Below are 22,636 nucleotides of genomic sequence, written 5' to 3' on the forward strand. Positions count from 1 at the left end.
ATGTTGTATTTTAGGGCTACTCACACCAAAGATTTTATAATGTCAATCCGATTTGCATGTTTGTTTATCGGGTGTGTTCATTCAATGAACATAGTTGATAAGTTTTGACAGGTTTAGTGATGAAGAAGATTGGTTCACGCTTGGGTTCATATTAGCATTGCATCTCGTGTCAGGTTTTGTTTTCCTCGAGGTGATATAGATTTTCAGTTGAGATAATATTATTTGCATTTTCATTTGTAAATTGTTTTATAATGAAGAGGACTTTGTTTAAGTTAAAAATTTTATTGGTTTTAATTATCCGCATATTTTAAAAACTGTTTATGGGTTTTGAAGTGGAGAGCGTCACACACCCTGAGATCAAGAGTCGGGACAAATAATGTTTTTCCATTGCAACCGAATTCGGGTGTGACACATACGCATTTAGGAGCCGCCATTGACGCTCTCTTGAGCTTCATTAGCCCAATAAGCGCAACCGTCCAACCCCAATCAATACAACAAATACACAAACAGTTTCAAATAGTATACTAATAGTATCAAACCGTACACAGGCCAACCGTTTGGTTTTGGCTCGCCGCCATTGACGCTTCTTCTCCGAGCTTCACTACCCCCACAGTATCACAGTAAACATAAACATAAAGGTTCAAATGGAAAAATCGGACGATTCCTTGTCTTTGTTGGACTCATGGACGCCATTGATGACTTCCGAGTCCCACAGCCCGGACAGTTCAATATCTAATCTTTTCGAGTTCGAGTTTTAACAACACGACACTAGGACGCCGAATAAAAATAATATAATGAGCAGTATAAAAAAAGAAACATTAAACAGTTTACATCGATATTCGAAAACTATAAATCCGGTGATATAGCAAAATAGCTACTCACCTTAATCCCAAGCTCCACGAATTTCTCCGAGTCCGAGTCGTCGCGCTCCAACGCTCGAGCCTCCATTTTTAATATATTTTTATTCTCCAAAACCCTATTCTCTAGAACAATGTGTTTATATACTTGGGTCTGAAACCCAAGCCCAACACAGACTCAGGCCCAAAAATCAGGCCCGCGATATCCCAAATCCAATCCAGCCGATTTTTAAATAAATAATTAAATTAATAAATTAATAAATAAAATACGTATTTTAAATACGGGCGTTACAGTCCCCACACATTGTATGCACATAATCAAGGATGCATGTTATCGTGTGCTTGCTTAAACTGAACTTAACTCTGCACTGCTTCCTATAGACACAATACTCACAGAACCCCATACTTGGCTTTTTCAAGTCCTTCAAGAACCCTCACTTGCACAACTCAGACAAACCATATTCACTCATATGCCCTAAACATATATGCCACATTTTAGTGCACTCAGAATCATCACTACATGTATCAACTGCTACATTGCCAATCACCGTACTACCCATCAAAGTATACAAGGTTCCATGTTTTTGACCCTTCATAACAACTAAAGAGCCAATAACAATCTTTAGGACTTTACCTTCCCCCACAAACTTGTGGCCTTTGGAATCCAAGGTACCAAGAGAGATAAGATTTTTCTTTAGCTCAGGAACATGTCTTACATCATTTAAGGTCCTCACAACACCATCATACATCTTAACCCGTATAGTTCCAATCCCAACCATCTTGCACACATAGTCATTACCCATCAAAATGGAACCGATGTCGATGCTCTCATAAGAAGCAAACTACTTTCTATTTGAGCACATATGGTAGGAACACCCAGAATCAAGAATCCACCGATCCGCCATATAGTCTTGCGATGTGGACACACAAAGACTTACATCTTCCACTTCAGAGCCTAAAGCAAAACTTGCCTCAACATTAGCTTTACCTTTCTTTTTAGCATTTTTCTTATTATCTTTCTTCGGATAAGGACAATTACTTGGGTAATGTCCATTTTCATCACAATTGTAGCACTGCACATGTTTCAGCGGCTTTTTTTACTTGGACCTAGACCTCTCATTACTTGTAGAGGCCTTTTCATACGACCTTCCTCTTACCACTAGCCCTTGTTCTGCATCAATGATATTCTCAACTCGTGTCTTCTTCATCAACTCATAAGAAAGAAGCACACTTTGAACTTTGTCAAGATCAACATCTTCTATGTTCATAAATGTAGTCATTAGATGCTCATAGCTCTTGGGCAAAGAGAATATTAAACATGCCGCCTGATCCTCATCATCCATCTTCATGCCAAAATTCAAATAATCTGCGAGGCGTTGACGGAACTCACTAACGTGCTCTTGCATTGTTGAACCATCCACCATCATGTACCGATAAAGACGCTTCTTAAGGTACATCTTGTTCGTCATGCTCTTGGTCATATACATATATTCTAGTTTGAGCCAAATACCGGCAACGGTATTTTCTCCCATCACATTATACATTACCTCATTAGCAAGACACAATCGGATTGATGAACAAGCCTGTAGATCTAACTCTTCCCAATCATCATCACTTATATTCGCCGCTTTTGATTTAATCCTCTTAAAGCCTTTGTACAAATCTTGTTGGATAAGGATGTCCTTTACTTGGAATTGCCAAATCCCAAAGTTATTCTTCCCATTAAATTTCTCTACTTCAAACAATGTTATCCACTCTAAATAGATCAACCCTACACAAGGATTGATCCTTCTTTCAAGACAAGACTTCAACACCCTCCAAGTACTATCCTAACACTTCTCAGTATCAACTAACAAACATATATTTCAAGACAAGACTTCAACACCCTCCAAGTACTATCCCAACACTTCTCAGTATCAACTAACAAACATATATAAAGTAAAGAGACTAATGTAAAAGAGAATAAACTACAAGACATGGATATAACGTGGTTCGGCAATGTGCCTACGACCACCGGCGAGTTCCAAGCTTTACTAGATGCACAAATTAACAGATTATAAGAGCTCTCAATTCACTCACAAAAAATGAACACTCAAACACTCACTTAGAATTCACTCTTACAATCTCTGTCTCTCTTCTAGTATTGGTTAGGTTAAGTTTTAATAAGAAAAAAACATATGTTTTTATACTGGACCGAAAAAGATGGATGTGTTTGAGAATGCGGTGGAGCGCAAGTCGCGCGCCTACGAAAGTTTGTACACAAAAGTCCAGTAACTTCGATCCAAAAAATTGGCTAAGTAGAAATCCTCCAAGGGAGTGCACACGCGCTGTGCTCCAAGCCAACTAGGGCACGGGTCGCCTTACAAAAATCGAACAGCCCCTTTTTCGCTACACCACCAAAGAGCGCCTCTTTACCAAAATATCTGCATTGGTATTTGGGACTTACAACTAAACGCCTAGACTGGACTTCCTGGGCCTAATGGAAATTCCATTAAGGGGGAAATTACGATTCATCATCTATGCTCATATAAGCAAATATAACGTAAATTCTTAATTCTCTGCAATTGCAGTTTAGTTGGACTGAATACCGTACATGGCGTTAAATTCTTTGAAATTGTAGCTTAATTGTATTGACAAGTGCAGTGGCATCAAATTGGTTTTAAGATGTTTCTATCCAAAGCCATTGAAAATTACTCTGGTGGAGATGGAAACTTCAAAAGTTGGATGCAGTGGAGTTGGCTAGTGGCAGTATAGATGGAATTAGTAGAGAGTAAGATCCTCTGTTCTAAATGTATCTTTCTTAGCTTCAGCTCTTTGTATCTCTAATCTTGATGATTCCAATCACTTAAAAAATATTTCCAGATTGTGGAACATAACATATGGCGCGTGCATATCTCCGATCCATTTAGCCCCTCATCGAGGGACATAACACATGGCGCGCATATATCCAATGCTTATAGCCACTGGTCGAAAATTAATATCCTTGCGCACCTACCTAATGGATATGCGCATACCATCATTAACTTTCCAATATCAACTGATGCATTACTCAATTATTTTTACACTGTAATTTCGCAGTTATCTTAAGAGTGATATTAGCCGTCTTCAATTTGTTAATAAACTGAACTTTGGTATATAGCAACGTTGTTTGAGATGAATCACACAATCAAAATATGCTGAAGTGCGTCGGGCACTAAAGCGGTGTTTTATATGCTGAAAGCCAGAAAATGGTATAAGACTATAACTGAGACGATTTGTAGTGCACTACTAATAAGATAAGGATGTCTTTGGATTTAAAAGTGTGTAAAGACAAGCCAATTAAAGTCATCACCATCTCCATATTGCCATGAGAGTCCAAAAATTTTAAACTTATAAAAGTGCGCTGCCACAATAATGCATTTATCTTTAACTAGCTTGAACAGAACTCTGGCTCCATTTGATTCTTTCTATTTAGAGACGGTTTGAAGCCAGTTACTGCATGTGAAGCATGGAAGAATCTTTGAGCAAGATGACACAGCAAGCTCCAAAGCAAAAGGGTGGTTTTAAAACCATGCCTTTTATCATAGGTTTCATTACCTCCCATTATTTAGCTACTAATACATATTCTTGTCTACTTTATCGTAAAAAAACATATTCATGTCTACTTGCATTGCGAAACTCTATAGCAATTATGTGATCACACTTTTTTCTTTCTTTTAATGTTTTTTTTTTTTGTTTATTCCTTCTAGCAAATGAGGCATTTGAGAGGGTTGCAAGCCATGGACTGTTGCCAAATATGATTTTATACTTGATGAGAGGATACCATATTGATATCGCTACCGGAACAAGCATTTTATCCTTATGGTCAGCTGGAACCAATTTCCTTCCAATCATTGGAGCATTTATATCAGATTCTTACTTAGGACCATATCGAACTATTGCTTTAGGATCCACTGCTAGTTTTCTGGTAAGAGAAAACTAAATTAATTTCCTTACTTGATGTTGATATATAGTTTTCATATCTTAATCCTTTGGTCGGAGATACTGAAGTTTGAGCTGAATAATGTAGCTCTGCTTGGATCAACACCCAAAACTCACAGTGGTCCCTTGTAATGACATAACCAAGTTCATTGTACTAAATCAGCTAATGTTTTATTGTTTCAGGAGATGGTTTTACTATGGCTGACAGCCATGATTCCACAAGCAAAACCTCTACATTCCATTCCATCTCAAAGCTGCAAATCGGCAACTCCAGCCCAGTTTACTCTCCTATTTGCTTCTTTTGTACTCATGTCCATTGGAGCTGGTGGCATTAGGCCATGTTCATTAGCCTTTGGTGCTGCCCAATTAATTGAAACAGAAAATCCTAAAAGCAAAAGGGTCGTGCAGAGTTTTTTCAATTGGTATTACGTCTTGGCGGCAACTTCAGTATTGATTGCAATGACCGTGATCGTTTATATTCAAGATCATTTCGGATGGAAAGTTGGTTTTGGAGTTCCTGCGATCATCATGTTTTTCTCTGGTTTTTTGTTCATGTTGGCGTCTTCAACATATATTAAGGCCAAGCCCAACAAGAGCTTGTTTACGGGTTTTGCTCAAGTAACTGTTGCTTCCATAAAAAACAAGCATATTGCTTTGCCATCCAAATGTGAAGACGGGTGTTATCACCACATAGATGGCTCCAGGATTGTTGCGCCAACCGAAAAGTTGAGGTGTGATTATTGTCGTCACTATTACAATTATCACACTGATTTTTTTTGTCGGGAAAATTGGCATTCATCGTTTAATGCTGAGCTCATTCTCTAAAATGGTAAATCATGAGACAGTAGGATAAATTAATGAGTAGATAAGTTGTTGACCTTTTTCTACATTTTTACTGAACACATTCATCGCTAGGTTCTTAAATAAAGCTTGCATCATTGCTAATCAAGATAAAGAGTTGAAGATGAATGGATCAGCGTCAAGTCCATGGTGTCTATGCACAGTTCAGCAAGTTGAAGAGCTAAAAGCATTGTTGAAAGTGATCCCTTTGTGGTCCACAGGAATCATGCTTTCAGTAACCATAAGCCAACAATCATTTTAAATACTTCAGGCTAACAGTATGGATAGACACCTGACATCACATTTCCAAATTCCGGCTGGCTCATTTGGCATGTTCTCTATTGGCACTCTAATAATCTGGGTTGCAATTTACGACCGTCTTATCATCCCTCAGCTAGCAAAGATCACTGGAAAACCGTATGGACTTGGTCTGAAGCAGCGTATGGGCATCGGACTAGTACTTTCATGTATGGCTATGGCCTTATCAGCAATAGTGGAAAGCGTTCGACGTAAAACTGCAATAAAACAAGGCTTTGCTGATAATCCTTTGGGCGTATTGGACATGTCCGCATTGTGGTTGATACCACAGCATTGTGTCACTGGCTTAGCTGATTCTTTCAATATAATAGGGCAAACGGAGTTCTATTACTCTCAGTTCCCAAAGAGTATGTCGAGCATTGCGACAGCTCTTTTCGGCTTAGGGTTGGCTTTTGGAAGCTTAATAGTTGGTGTTATGGTAAATATTGTGGATAATATTACAAAAAGAGGAGGGAAGGAGAGTTGGGTTTCAAGTAACCTTAACAAGGGTCACTATGACTACTACTATTGGCTTCTTACTGTCATGAGTGCCGTTAATTTTCTGTATTTCCTTGTGTGTTGTTGGGCATCTGGTCCATGTGAGGGAGAAAGAGGAAGAGCTCAGTATGATGGGGAAGGCATGAAAAAGGAAGAGCTAGAATTGAAAATGATGAATCCAGCTTAACTCTTTCTTTTTTCTGTCTTCGGTCTAGGATTTTGAATGTTTGTAACAGATGTAGAAATAGGGTTGAATCATAGATTCTGCGGTTAATGCTTTTGGAACTTCAAGCATACCTTGGTGTATGAAGCAGCTAGCGATGGCATAGATGCATGGAACACTTAGAGCATCTTTAGGAGTGACATCAACCTAGCATCAAACACCAAATTTCCAACAATTTGGTGTTTTTTCAACTTCAAAAGAGTCACATGTTGATGAAAACACCAAACCAAACACCAAATCGGCCAATATTTGGTTCCAGGTTTAATGTTGTATCAAATCACTCACGCGGTTTTGGGAAATACCGCGCGGTTTTTCCAACACTGCGTAGCCTTGGGCTGCTAAATGGGCTTCTACGGCGCGGTTATGGAAAAACGCTTTGGGCTTGGGCTTCTATGGGCGCGGTTTTGCCAACACCGCGTGCGTTTTTTTTGAAAATTAGAACTGTGGTGCTTAGAACTTTAAAAATTATGAATTGTGCATAGAAATTGAGAAATTTATAATTGTGCAATTGAAGAAATTAATAATTGTAATTCAAAATCGAAAAAATTAAAGAAATTATAAACCTATGATTATTATGATTATGATTATGATTATGCAGTCCAAAATCTATGATTATGATATAATCATATAATATCCAAAATGATCCAAAACCTATCATATTACATCAAATTTATTTAGCTCTCTTCTTACGCCTCTTACCACTCGATCCCTCTCCTCTCTCTATTTGGATATTCCTAAGCTGCTCCTCTAAGTTCCTAACCTGAGAATCAAGATCTTCTCTGTCTGCACAAAGGTTAACTACTTCAGCCTGAAGTTCCTCATATCCTTGATGTTGTTGCGTGTACACCTGCTGAATATCCTCATACGCTTTTCGAGTCTCGTCATACACACGCTGGGATTGCCGATATGTCTGAGAATATGCCTCCTCCCTTTCTTGGCTATAATGATACACTGCAGTCCTCATCCCATCAAACATACAAATCTGGTTCTCATATCTTTCCCGAATCTCAGCCTGAAAATCCAAGAAAATACATTGTATATATATATATATATATATATATACACACACACATAATGAATAAGAAAAATAAAATAACTAAACTCACCGTGGTATACTGATCAATCTGCGACTCTAACTCATGGCAACAAGCACGAGGCACCTCAGGAATGGAAATGTAAGTAGCCTCCCCATCAGGTCCACACACGGCAAACATCGGAAGATTACTGGCAGAAACAGGAGCTGGATAATATGCATTCAGAGGTTGTGGGTTGTAAACAGGCTATGGCGGATGAGGAATACATAGCTCACGTCTCATCCCTTCCAGGCCCACAAACTCGAAGTTGCTAACCCGACCAACAGGGGGCAACAACGGACCCATGGAGACACGGTTCCACCATCAATAATACTGATCAGCAGTCTGCTCAACAACAAAAGAAGACACATCTGGTCAAGGACCACCACTAGCATGAACTTCATGAACTTGAATTCTACCCCACGACTTTGCATCACTAACATCTAGCATGGGAGCACATGGAACTCCATAACGTCCAGTCATCTGCCTCCAACATCTATCGCCACAGTACCAAACCATACAGTCACGTGAGGCAAACACAACTCTGTGATGTGACAACACACAAGCATGCTGCACAACTGGATCGTCAAAGGAAGTAGTCAAACACCAAGGTCTCCACTCAATAGATGACAATGATCTAATATCAATCTGAGCACGAGCCATACAGACATTATTTCTAATCTACCCCCTGTTACGAGTCAAGTGAGGCCCTGACCAACTACCAAATCTAGGGCGAGTATCACCAATCATATCTATGTTAAGACAAAGAGTTCGAAAGTACTCATAAAACCAAATCTTTAAAAGTCCTGTGAATCCTACAATCTGAGGATTTCTACTTCCAAATGTCTGTGAAGTTTTATCTAACGCCGCTATTAATGTGGCATATACTGAGCTACCCAGGTCATAATCTCTCATAGCATACAAATCAGATACATAAGCATAATATCCCAGTCGTACTGTAGAATGACCATTGGGAAACAGAACATGCCCAATAAAAAACATAAAAAAAGCCCTAACATATACATCAACACCCTCACTACCAGGTAGAACAGTCAAAGCTAACTCCGCTCGTGTATCAGGATCTAAGAGAGGTTCCATATATGCAATCTTAATATGAGATAGCTTAATACCATAAGAATCATAAGCATCCGCATCCAAGCGAGAAAAACTCATAAGCATACTATCCATATTCTCATAATGTGTATGAAAAGGTATCGGTTGGCCTATACTATACTCAACCCAGAAATCATAGTGAAGTCTAGTGGTGTGAACCCTAACTCCGAACAAGGGAAATGAAATGTATGAGTTCTACTCCACCATATTTCTACTAAGCTATGACCACATAATGCGTATAAGATAAATAATTAATTGGTCCAACTCAACTAATTAATATTCAAAATATTTAATCAAAACTAATTAATTACCTGAGTATTAGCCACTGCACTCGACATGTGTTTGGTATCACGTGTAGAAGAAACAACTTCCATATCAAGTGCTTCACCGGGTACAAATTGCCAATCGAAGTCGTTCATCCGATACTCCAGTACATAGGGATGTCTATCAGTCGGTGCGACATCCTCGGGTTCTTCTCCCCCATTGTCTTCTCCCCCACCGTATTCTACTTCCTCGGGTTCTTCTCCCTCATCGCCAATGTCGTCTGTGTACTGCCAATCATCACCGTCGAAAGGTTCAAAATGATCCATATCAAATTTCAAGAGTTTAGGTAGGTTTATAATTGAGAGATGAGTTGACAATGATTGAACCACGCGACTTTGGTCCTGATTATATAGAAGTAGCACGCGGTGTTCTGAACACCGTGATGTTTTCTGAAAACCTCATGGGCTTGGGCCTGTCAGTTGGGCTTCTATAGCGCGGTTTTGGAAAAACCGCGTGGGCTATATGGCGCGGTTTATCCAAAACCGCGTAGTTTGATGTCAAAAATTTGATGTTGCTCCTAAAGTTGCTTGGTGTTTTTTTGGTTTGGTGTTTTTTTTGTTCAAAATTTTGGTATTTTTTTGGTAGCTCTCCTAAAGATGCTCTTAGGCTACTGCAAATTGACTCCAGTTTGGAGATAAGCAAATTTCACAGCAGACCAATTGGCAAAATACATTTAAGACAATGATCAAGTTATTTTTCTCGTGAAACCCCATGGATATAACCAAATGAAAGGTTGCAGAGCATATTTATTATAGGTTTTGTTAATTTCTTTTAGTGCTACTATGTTGAGTAGACTGTAAGTAACTCTGGTACCTAATATAATGTACTCATTTCCTTCCCTTTTCATCAATACAAAATTTTGCTTACTGAGAAAAAAAATATATAGTTGAATCGTAGATCGATGTAGTATACTAGTATATCCCTTGTTAACCATATTTGTTTTAGCTTGATTCTGTACAAATGTAAGCAGGACATAAAGGATGAAAGTTGCTTAGATGACAAAAACCTAGCAAAAAACATATTGCTTAGAATGAAATCACTCTTGAATGTTTCTTCCAACTTTCCAACTTTTCTATGTTTTGGCTTCATACAATAAACTCAATTTTTTTTTGTTTGGGTAATAATCATAAACTCTATTAGAAATCCCTATGCATCACTAGAAACCATTATACTATCTACTGACTTATTCTTGAAACATAACATTGTTTTGTTTTTTGATAGTGAAACATAACATTGTAACATACTGTACCAATTTGGAATCTTCAATTCAGTACAGATTTCCACTATGTCAGTGCACTCATTCACACCTTTTTCGTGATAACATTTCAAATTTCTCCTTGTTATTATTGTTCAAAAACAGCCTCCCTAATTTCATCAGAAAATGTGTAATATGGTCCTTTGATTCTTTTGTTTTTTTTTTTCTTTTGATGATTGTAAAGAATTCGTCTGATATGGCTAACCACATTGCTTCAATAGGAATCCACAAGAGAAGCAAACTATGGATTTTGAAAAGTTTAAAACATTTTTTTTCCGATAATCAGGTTAAAACTTAATTAAACCCAGTCACATAATTTTGTCAGAAATTTCGGTTTTCTTCTAAGAAAGCGAAACGACATTGGAATTTCTATGGCTTGTCAGAATTCCATCTGACTCAGAGTTGGGTCGGAAATCTCCAGAATTTCGAATTTTGGTTTTGTCGGAATTCCAACGATTTCGGAATCACTCACGATCGGTTTAAACACAAAAGTCCTTTCAAAATGAACGTGGATTCCAAATGTCTTCGGATCTACATATGTTAATTAAGTGGTTGTTTGTGTTTTTTATTTTTAAGCATTCTCAAGACTCAAGGTAAGTTGTTTGTTTTATTATGGGTCTCGGGCCTTCAAAACCTCAAAGCTACAAAAATTGTTTCAGCATTCCTCCTCCAATTCCTCACTGAATGCCGAAGAAGAGATGCTCAAGTTAGGCTTCCACCCCTTCCCTTGATGCATAACCCTTTCGCAACTCGTTTTCTCCCACTTTTGGCTGCTACGCTCTAGGTACATAATGGTCGTGTTTTTTTGTTTTTTTTCCTAGCAAAGATTGATTTTTCTACTACACTAGTCAAATTTTAGTTTAACATATTCACACTTGCTTGTTGTGGATTACATAAAGGTCGTGTTTTATATTTTTTCAAAGTATCCAGAATTGAAAATGATGAATCCAGCTTAACTATTTCTTTTTTTATGTCTTTGGACCTTGGTTGACGATTTTGAATGATTACAAGCTTGTGACGGATGAAGAAATAGTTAGGTTTGAATCATAGATGTAGTATACAGATACTAATATTATGGTTGGATATGCCGAAATGGATTGAAATTTTGTCTTCTATCTAAATTTCAGCTACACTATAAAAACAAAAGTTAGGGTTTATAAATGAAGTGAGAAAAAATTGGTTACTCTTTAGTAGCTTTCTATACCATTGAAAGTTGTAGAGTTGAGAGAATATTGTTGTGAGGAGAGAAAAAAAGAGATTTGTGAGTTTATTCTTGAGAAACTCTGGGGATTTTTTGGAATCAAAGTAAGAGCTTATTGTACTCTTTTGAATATTCTCTCTATTGGAAATTTCTCTATTTGGTTGTGGATTAATCGCAAGCTAAACCACGTAAATTTTTGTCTCTCTTCTTTTGGTTGTTTGTTTGAATTGGTGAGTAATTTACATTGTTTACTGCTTCTTTATGAGTTATTTAGCTTATTTCATACACCATAGTTGTGGGTTGTTGCTCTTACCACATTTGATATTAGTTATTTGCTTCCGTTGCATTGGATTGGTGTGCTTCATAGTTTTTGGGGCACAACAAATATATCCCTTGTAATTAACCAGTATGTTTTAAGCTTGATTATATATACAAATATAAGGACATAAAGGCTTCGATAGTTAGAGTCTTAGATGAAAAAAGAAATCACTCTCAAAAAAATTGTTTTCTATGCTTTGCCTTCTTTTTATGTCAAATTAAGAACAACAAGGTCGTAAATTCTATTATAAACCTTATAGATCACCAAAAACCATGATAATATCTACTGAATTGTTCCTGAAACCAATTTAGAACCTTCAGAACATATTTCGGATAAGCTGCACCAGCAACAAGATCTACATTGTCAATATTGTGCCAGCATATCCACATTTTCCATGACAATATATCGAATTTCTCTATGTTATCAATCCCACTTGGGCACTTGTCAATGTTCAAAAGCAGTCGCCCTAATATCACTAGAACATTCCTTAGAAAGAACTCCTTTAATATGACCAGCCACTACACATTGCTTTAAATAGTAGCTAACTCCTCTAACAACACCTCTACCAAGATAGCTTCCATGTTGGGATACCATCTAATTTGGGGTGATCTTGTTTTCACAACTTCTTTCAGTTTTCCAACCATACCTAGTTTGAAGCAATGACCAACAAAGAACATAGCATAGTAACATATCAAGGTAACAAATAAGAAAGATTGCATATAAATAAAACATTATAAGTAGTTGAAACATAATAGTGTCTATTACAAAAATACTCTAATAAAATCATAAGTCTACTACAAAAACATCATTCATATAATCATAATATCTATTACATCACTCGTTATCTTCCCACATTGCAATTGACAACTCATCCCTAAAATTAGTCCACCCAATACTTGGTTGCATATCAATATTCATATTTGGAGCATTCAGAGAGTTGTCAGCCTCTTCCTCATCATCAGTGAGCTCCTCGTCACTCAATGTATTATCAGGATCTTTTTCTCCCAAGAAGTTGTGCAATGCACAACATGCAAGGATAACCTTTATGTGTGTTTTGACATCGTGGAAAACTGCATGCCTTAGATAGGCAAATCGCTTCTTCAAGAGACCGATTGTCCTTTCAACAACAGTACGCAAAGATGAATGGCGAAAGTTATATTGTTCTTTATGATTTTGAGGTTGAACTTCACCTATCTCTCTAAGATGGTACCGTACACCACGGTAAGGCGTGAGGAACCCTGGCACTAAAGCAAATCCAGCATCCACAAGATAGTACTTGCCATTTGGAACAGTAAGTTTATTCCCTGGACGAGCCACATCACTCCTCAACAATCGTCCATCGTGTGTCGATCCCTCCCACCTTACTAGCACGTATGTGAACCTCATGTCAAATGTGCAAGCTACTAACACATTTTGGGTCACGACACCTTTCCTGTTACGATACCTAGCCTGTTGCGCTAGTGGTAAATTGATTGGAAAGTGTGTACCATCAACCGCACCCACAACATCCTAACACAAAAAACTTCATAAATATTTATTGAACTATTAAACATTGAAATCAGAATGATCTTATCCATTTTCTAAAAAGTTAACTGACCTTGAAATAACAATGCCAATGATGTGTGTTGGTACACTCGCGAGGAGAGTTATCAACGGTAGCATTTGTTACTAACTCTCTGAATAAACAAAGGATTGCATCCAACACAAGATGGAAATAACGGTGAACTGTTTCTCCTGAACGGAAGAATTGAAATGTTTCATTCCGATTACGCATGTCATGCCCAACAGTGTTGAGAAATAAGGCAACTTGCTCTTCCATTGTAACATGTCTGCTTTCACATAGACATGACCATGCAAATGAGTGCACAAACGATGAAACATTGGTCGTCTCATCCTTAATTACTCGTGGCAGAATCTGTCAGTGCTTGTATACATCCTACCCAATATAGTTCTCCGCACTTGATCCCAATTCCTACGAGGACCTCTAATAAGAGCGGGGGGAGCCCTACGACTAGGCATATACCTCCCCATATACATTCTCCTATACTACCATGTCATCATCATATATGCACTTATAACTATAAGTAGAAATTCCACTAACCTACGCTGACGTTCGGTAATCATTCTACAATATATCAAAAAGAAAAAAAAATAATGAAGTATACAAATTCATGTACTCAATTAACGAAACAAACAAATTGATACAAACATACATGCATGAACAACAATCCATACATCTAATGTATTCAACCAACAAAGCAATAACAATAAACCATTCTAAAAATAATTACAACCCATAAATCAAAATTAAACCAAGATTAATTAATTGCACAATGAGATTCTAATTAATAGCAATAGGAAACAACAATGAAAGCATATAAATATTCTAGCTTTCCAGAACCATAAACTTGTTTTTTTAAAACTTTCTTAGTAGTAAAGTTTTGAGTTTTGACTAGTATATACGTACATGTACATGAAACGTGAGTATTTTGGTCTTCTTTATTTTGGTGTCTGCTAATGCAAATAAATAGAAGTGATGAAATGCCAAATTAAATGTCAATGGATGGTACTTAGTAGTTACTGATTAAGAAGATGGGAGATGCTCTTTTGGGCCTCAACATGAGAATAATGTTATCTATCTGAACACATTCTTCACAACCTTTGCACTTAAATGGTGTCAGACTGTCAGGGTTGCTATATGCTTTTTGGATTAAGGACAGTGTGATGAAAGCAGTGGACACTGGACATAGCAAAAATGCCATGTAAACTTCTTTATTGTTGATATTGGTGCCATGAGCCCATGACTAGTTCATTATTCTTGGGATGGGATATATTATATGATTCCCTTCAAAATGACAATTTATTTCCTTTTTCTTTTTTCTCCACCGTAAAATTAAAAGGAATTGAGGTCGACTTATTCTCAATCTCTCAAACATTAGTGGGGCTTTAAAATCAAAACCAAAATGAAAACAAACTAAATTAAAACCCAAAAAACGAAATTAAAACCAAAACTTACTTGATGGCGCCGACGAGAGCTGGAGCTGGAGAACGAATATTAAATATGAGAAAGATAGAAACAAAAAAGAAACAGTGAAAAAATGTGAGACAGAGAGATTGAAAGAAAGAGAGACCGAGAGTTTGAGAGAGAAAGAGAGATTGAGAAAAAGAGATAAGAGATGAGAGATGAGAGCGAGAGAGAATACCTGAAAAGAGAGCGAGTTGATGAGAGGCGGCAGTGAGAAAGAGAGAAGAGAGATCGAGAGGGAGAGTTGTTTTTATTTTCCTACCATAGTGGGAAAATACCGGGTGACTAATTCAACTTTGGGCAGATGTGTTTTCTATTTTCCCACTTCTAGTAGGATAATTTGATTTGCCGGCTACTTCCAAATAGTGTTTGCCAGGGCCCTTAAATACACCCAAACACTGGCAAATGATACTTCTAGTGGGAAAATACAATTAGCCACCCCCATTTGCCAGTTAACAAACACACCCTAAGTTCTTTTTATAATCAACCATAAGGACAGGGATGTGGAAAGTTCAAGTATACCCTTTCAAGCAAAAAATACAGCCCACCATCACTTCAGTTCTTCAAAACACAGACTTCCAAAAAAACGGACTGCACAACTCAAAACCCCAAATCTTAAAAAAAGAAATGTAAAGATTATAAAAAAAAAAATGGCCAAAAAAGCGAGCGCACAACCCAAAATTCTGAAACACCTTAATTTGGTGCCGAAACGTTTGATATGATTTTGCTCTCCAAAAAGGTTGACTTATTTTCAAAATCCAGAAAAATGGGTTATTTGCGAGGAAAGTAAGAAACGCATTTGGTGGTGTTTTTAGTTTTTACCAAATAGGTCTCAGTGATATGAGCTGAGTTTACATTAACAACAAAACCCACAATATGTATGTAGAAGAAACTTTCTTAGCTAGGCATATAAGATTTAAGCAGGTTGTCTACACAAGTTCATACAAATAATCAATACATGTACTTGGGTTTATCAAACTACATTGATAGGAGTATATGATATTAGAGATTCTACGTTCGTTCTTGGAGCCTCCACTTAGCAGTGGCTAGTAGCCTTAGCACCACTTACTAGAAATGTTCACGTCGTACCTTGGCATAATACTCAAACAGGCTACCATCGAAACATCGTCTTACAACTTCTCAATATTCATAGTTTAATTGTGATATGAACAAAGAATGTTCATAGCTCATGACTATGAACAATCACTGTTCATAGTACAATGTGGTATGAACAAAGAATATTCATAGCTCATAACTATAAACATTGATTGTTCATAGTACAGCATGGACAATGAACACTCATTGTTCATATATAGCTCATAGCTATGAACAATGAGTGTTCATAGCTACCGAACTATGAACAATCAATGTTCATACCCCCAATTATGAACAATAACTATGAACATTGATTGTTCATAGTACAGTATGGATTATAAACACTCATTGTTCATATATAGCTATGAACAATGAACAATCAATGTTCATAGTCCAATTGTAATATGAACAAAGAGTGTTCATATGAGTGTGGAGTGCAAAATGCCGGTTAGAAAAATAGGAATTTTGAGGAACGTCGAAATCGGAATTTGAGCTCGAGAAAATTGGAATGTCCAAGTATTAAATAGATCCCAAGCATAACAGATACCATGAAGGCTATGATGCTCCAAAGCTTTATATCCCACAGAGAGACTCAAGAGGAGCACAAATAGGAGAAATAAGCATGTAAAGAACTTAGAGAAAGCCCTTACCACCCTTTCCACAGCCGAACTTTCAGGTGAATGGGGACTGGTACACGAAAGGATGAAACTCGTAGTAATGTTGTTGATGTTTTCAAGATGATGAAAAATCAGGATTATATTCAGCACTAAGCACACACCTGAACGCAGTTGAAACCAACTAAAATCCACTAGAATTTGGAGTAGCTGATTAGGGGGAACGAAAAATGCACAAGATACTAGTTCAGTTTAAATTATGCATTTTCCTGAAAATGCGTAACCAGCTTGTCTCTATTCTACTAAAGGATTATGAAGAACCAAGTTCAAATAGATAAGAGCTGCGGAGTGATTTACCAACCAAAGAGTTCCTTGAAAAAGTAAAATCCCATGACATCTCAGTCGGCCTCAGGACAAAACTCACAGACTGAAAAATAAATTCAAATCACGCAAGATCTCCAAGAAACGGATGGTAAAATAGTGTAAAGGAAAGTATACCCCACTCGTCACATTCCCAAGAAGCAACTTTGTCATCCCCCCGAACCTCATAGAAGATATGCCCTTTGCACATATCTGAGCCTTAAGAAAACTCTTCCAGACGTCACACCTGTCTAAATAGCCCTGAAGAGTACTAATACAATCACCCTTCCACTCTAGCCCATGAATCTAAACTCTACTAAAAGTGAACCGACCCTGAAACCCCCAAACTCTACCAAAGAATTCTAATAGCACTTCCTAAACAACTTGCAGAGGAGTACGATGCCCAAATCTCGGCCATGACACATCGCCCAAGCCATCAATCAGCACAAGCACTACTCATTCATTGGGATGCTCGCCGGTTCTTTCTCTCTCACTCACTCTGAAGAAAAGAAGATGAAGGATTACTTATAAAACAAATGGAAGGGTAAAAGTGGTATTTTAAAAAAAATACGGGCCAAGTTATTTTGTCCTTGAAGATTATTAAAATAGAAAAATTGGGTTCATAAGTTGTTTCGACAATGTAAATGGTTTTGAGAGTGATTATCAGAAAACCCTGTCCTCTAGAGTTGTTTTGAATTGAAACTGAATCTTCAGATTTAAACCACAGTTCGTGATTCACTGATTTCATTCGAAATCATGGAATTTTGTCACAAATTTCAGTTTTAAAAAACCAAAACAACCTCATAATTCATAATTGCTATGGCTTGTCGAAATTTCATCAAATCCTTTCAAAATCAGTGCGCGTAAGACTGAGGAGGTGTTTGTTCTTACTTCTTAAACTTACAAATGCACTTCCACTTATTCCAAAAGTTAATGGTGGACCACTTTTTTTTAGGTGTTTGTTTTTCAGATACTTGGTTGATTCTTTATTTTGTATATTTTGTTAAGTGCCAAAAGTATAAGAAAGAAAACTTACACAAACTTAACATTTAAAAGTAGCAAGCAAAAAAACAAACACCATTAAGTATGTTACCATCACCTAGAAATAACTTAAAAGAATATTCCTAATACGCTCTTAAAAGCCTTAATTGGTATCCTAACATCTTATCCCTTGCGTTTTCATATTTGTTATAAGACTGTTTAAAATTGCTTTCTATCCATTTTGAGGAATTGAGTTTAAGAGGCTTTAAGAAAACTTGTCAGCAACATCTGTTCCCTCCGGCAAAATGAGGGTGCCACAACCCACAATAATTGAGGAGCAAAAGAATGCGAATGTAGGCCCTTCAGGGACTCGCCGAAGGAAACGAACACGCAAATTTTGTGGCATTGTCTAATTTGTCTTCAGTGCGTAACTGAAAGGACCCTAACTGAAATAGCAAATCTTATGGTTTAATCTAAAGGAATTAATGACCAATAGTCGTGTAATAAAATTGAAGACAAAAGAGTATACAGAAGTACAGATAACTCACAATTTCCTATAAAACCCCATGTGAGTCTAAACAACTGTTATAAAATGTGCAGTATGGAGTATGAACTGCACTGCTGCCTATAGTTTTTGTTAATTTAGAACAAACTAACCTATCATCTCCTTCTTCTACTCTCTCATAGTTTGAGGCAGAGGAGAGTGTATGGAGGCTTCTTTGGATCCAAACAAGATGACACAACAAACTTCAAAGCCAAAGGGTGGTCTTAAAACCATGCCATTTATCATAGGTGAGCATACTTTCCTTTTATCCGAGTAAAATACCTGTTATATTATTGTCAATGTTTGTTCTAATTGCGTGGTGTCTCCTGTTTTCTGACTAGCAAATGAGGCATTTGAGAAGGTTGCAAGCTATGGGCTGATGCCTAATATGATTCTATACTTGATGAGAGGATATCATATGGATATTGCTACCGGAACAAGTGTCTTATCTTTATGGACGGCTGCGACGAATTTCCTTCCAATTGTTGGAGCCTTCTTATCAGATTCTTATTTGGGGCGATATCGGACAATTGCTTTAGGATCTATTGCTAGCTTTCTGGTAAACATAACTCTTTCATTTTTAAATGTTTCATCTCATTTGCTTTAGGCTTATATTTCATGATCTAAATGATTTATAAGTAACATTGATACTGAAAGCAGCCCTTCAATTGATCAATCAACTGAGTTGTGATTATGTTATAAACCCAATGTCACTGAGACATATTTTTCGGAGAACTAGGATCAGTCAATTTTGAGTAATATTCTGCAATCTGCATTCTCCACGTTCATCGGATCATCACACTTAATTTACGGAGAATCCCTCTTGGGTTAATTTCTCAAATTGCACACAAAAGATTAGTGCAATGCAGCAACCAAAATCATTGGCGTTGAATACCAAATATTGACATATACTGATCAAGTGAATTGTTGTTAACATGAATGTCCAGCAATTAGGCCCCATGTGAAATAAAAGGTGGCTTGAGAAGATAATTTTCATCATTATATAATCAGTATTTATCCAGTAATACTCAATACTAGAATCACTTGACTTCACCATAAAAAAAAACAAAAACAAAATCAAAATCATTTGACCTTTTCTTGTTCTAGGGGATGATTCTTTTATACTTAACAGCCACAGTTCCACATGCAAAGCCTCCACAATGTACTTCATCAGCTCAAAGCTGCAAATCTGCGACGCCAGCCCAACTCACTCTCCTATTTGCTTCTTTTGTGCTCATGTCGATTGGAGCTGGTGGTATACGGTCATGTTCATTGGCATTTGGGGCAGACCAGTTTGATCAAAAAGGCAATCCCAAAAGTAGGAGGGTCGTGCAGAGTTTCTTCAATTGGTATTACGCTTCGGCTGCAGTTTCAATCATGATTGCGATGACTGTGCTAGTATATATACAAGACCACTGCGGATGGAAAGTTGGTTTTGGAGTTCCTGCCATTCTCATGTTCTTTTCTGCCTTACTATTCTTGTTGGCTTCTTCGCTCTACGTTAAGGCCATGCCAAACAAGAGCTTGTTTACTGGGCTTGCTCAAGTGACAGTTGCTGCCTTTAGAAAGAGACATATTGCTTTGCCTTTAAAAGAAAAAGATGGATGTTGCCATCATATCTCTAGCTCCACGATCGTTGGTCCAACTGAAAAATTAAGGTATGTTTAATGTTATAAGAGTACATCATTGTGAATCAATGCATATGAGTTGCAGACTTTTCAAATAGATTTTTAATGATTTCCTTGGTCTACTAGGTTCTTAAACAAAGCTTGCATCATAAGAAATCATGAGAAAGAGTTGAAGGTTGATGGATCGACTATAAATCCTTGGAGTTTATGCACAATTGAGCAAGTAGAAGAGCTAAAAGCATTGCTAAAGGTAATACCATTGTGGTCCACCGGAATCCTAATTGCAGTAAACATAAGCCAAAATTCATTTCCACTACTTCAGGCTAAGAGTATGGATAGACATGTTACCTCAAATTTCCAAATTCCGGCTGGCTCATTTGGCATGTGCGCTATAGGCACTCTAACAATCTGGGTTGCAATTTATGATCGTCTCGTCCTCCCCCAACTAGCCAAGATCACTGGAAAACCATATGGAATCGGTCTTAAACAACGTATGGGCATAGGAATAGCGCTCTCATGCATGGCTATGGCAGTGTCGGCTATAGTGGAAAGCATAAGACGTAGAACTGCAATTGAACAAGGCTTTGCTGAAAATCCTGAAAGCGTGTTGGACATGTCGGCAATGTGGCTTGTACCACAACATTGTTTAACTGGCTTAGCTGAGGCATTCTTTGCAATAGGACAAACTGAGTTTTTTTACTCCGAACTCCCAAAGAGTATGTCTAGCATTGCAACGGCTTTGTTTGGTCTGGGGATGGCTTTTGGAAACTTGCTGGTTGGTCTTATAGTGAATATTGTGAATGGTATTACAAGAGGAAGTGGGGATAACATGGGTCACTATGACTACTACTATTGGCCATGGACCAAAATATCGCCGATATATCCGATATATTGCCGATATATATCGGTATTTTGGTAAACCGATATTGATATTTCCGACATATATCCACCGAATATAGAACCTTTTTTTCCAATATATATCGGAATTTTCGATATGAAACTTTATATCGCCGATATAATCAATATTTCCGATATAATCAATATATATCGGTTGACTTTTTGACCATTTTAAAATATAAATCCAATATTTCCAATATATATCCGATATTTCCGATATATCCAATATTTTTGATATTTTAAATAGTTTGGACTGATTACCAAAAAAATAGATATATCCGAAATATCCGATATATCCGATATATATCGGTTTTTGAATACACCAATATATTCATCGATATCAATATTTTGGGCCTTGCTATTGGCTTCTTACAGTCATGAGTGCCATTAATTTTCTTTACTTCCTTGTTTGTTGTTGGGCTTATGGACAGAAATGGCTAGGGTTATGAATGATGAGCAAGGCATGAAAGAGGAAGAGCCATGTCAATCTAGGGAATTGCAAATAATCAATTCTGCTTGAGCACTTTATGTTTGTGCGCACACGTGTGTAACCAACATGTCTCAGAAACAGTGAAAATAGAAGTAGGCATCTCATAGCTATATACAATTATAAGAAAAATGCTATTCTCAAATGTCATTATAAAAATTAGAATCAACCGTTGAACATTCGTGCAATGTCTGATTTATTAGTTTAAATTGTTGGCTAAATAGGATCAAAACATGTTGTATGATCAAATTTCTCACTACTGACTTCCTAACTCTCTCTCTCTCTTTTCACCTATTCTTTTTCTTTTTCCTCTCTCCTACTCAGTCTCTTATACTTCATAACCGCTAACCGCTTCCCGATTCCATGATCTCCACCTCTTCCTCCCATAACCGCTAACCGTCCACTACTGCCTCAAGTATCGCGGCCTGTATCCTATGCTCTCACTCTCTGGTCTCTTAAGTTACCTCGGTCTCTGGGACATATCATCCCCATGGTCATGAATTTGGTAGATACACCTGCAATGAAAAAGAGAAAAATCACCCGAAAAGTCATATTGGTGTGCTCAGCTGCACCCTTTAGTGCCTTTTGTGCAATCTTAACCATAATCATCAATCATCATATCAAATCAAAAATGTACAAATCAATCAGTTTTTCAGAGAATTGACAGTTTTTGTACCATTCACCAACGCAATACTCCGAACTAGTATGTTGCTATAAAAGAAATAAGCTTGGAAGCCTTGCTAAACTAGGTTTTGGGTTTAATATCCCTGGTTCATGAATAGCCTACATCCCTCGATCACTACGTACTAACCCATAAAAACTCTCTCATTTTCTAAACTACTCGAACTGACGAAAATACCCCCACACATAATTGACCCGTGAAACCTAGATCTCAAATTTCTCTTTTCTCTCTTTCTTATCGCTGTCTCCTTTCTTCTAAGATAAAACCTACTAACTCTACCCAGGTGTTCTATTTTATTGTTTTGCCTATGCTAGCATTTTTGCAAGAGTCCAAAGAAAGAATTAGAGATGTTCATATCGCCAA

At 37.3% G+C, this 22,636-nt stretch overlaps 2 protein-coding genes across 3 annotated transcripts; both read left to right on the plus strand.

Moving 5' to 3' along the window:
• The first annotated feature begins 4,219 nt into the window (after positions 1-4,219).
• On the plus strand, positions 4,220-6,653 carry LOC147511402 (protein NRT1/ PTR FAMILY 1.2-like). The gene is given in 4 exon segments (XM_086603115.1): positions 4,220-4,423; positions 4,586-4,803; positions 5,001-5,548; positions 5,733-6,653. Coding segments are annotated over 4 exon segments (1,752 nt in total). The 5' UTR covers positions 4,220-4,344; the 3' UTR covers positions 6,640-6,653.
• Positions 6,654-11,111: 4,458 nt separating this feature from the next.
• On the plus strand, positions 11,112-21,770 carry LOC147511403 (protein NRT1/ PTR FAMILY 1.2-like). 2 transcript variants are annotated; one of them, XM_086603118.1, is made up of 6 exons: positions 11,112-11,224; positions 18,723-18,827; positions 18,921-19,138; positions 19,687-20,237; positions 20,334-20,457; positions 21,536-21,770. In XM_086603118.1, the coding sequence occupies exons 2-6, from the start codon at positions 18,743-18,745 to the stop codon at positions 21,551-21,553; spliced, it is 996 nt and encodes a 331-aa protein (XP_086459244.1). In that variant the 5' UTR covers positions 11,112-11,224; positions 18,723-18,742; the 3' UTR covers positions 21,554-21,770. The 2 variants fall into 2 exon arrangements, with proteins under 2 accessions (XP_086459244.1, XP_086459242.1); XM_086603116.1 differs by lacking the exon at positions 21,536-21,770 and having other exon boundaries at positions 20,334-21,267.
• Positions 21,771-22,636: the final 866 nt, after the last annotated feature.

The sequence above is a fragment of the Coptis chinensis genome, chromosome 3 (assembly GCF_015680905.1).
Source record: "Coptis chinensis isolate HL-2020 chromosome 3, ASM1568090v1, whole genome shotgun sequence".
NCBI lineage: Eukaryota > Viridiplantae > Streptophyta > Magnoliopsida > Ranunculales > Ranunculaceae > Coptis > Coptis chinensis.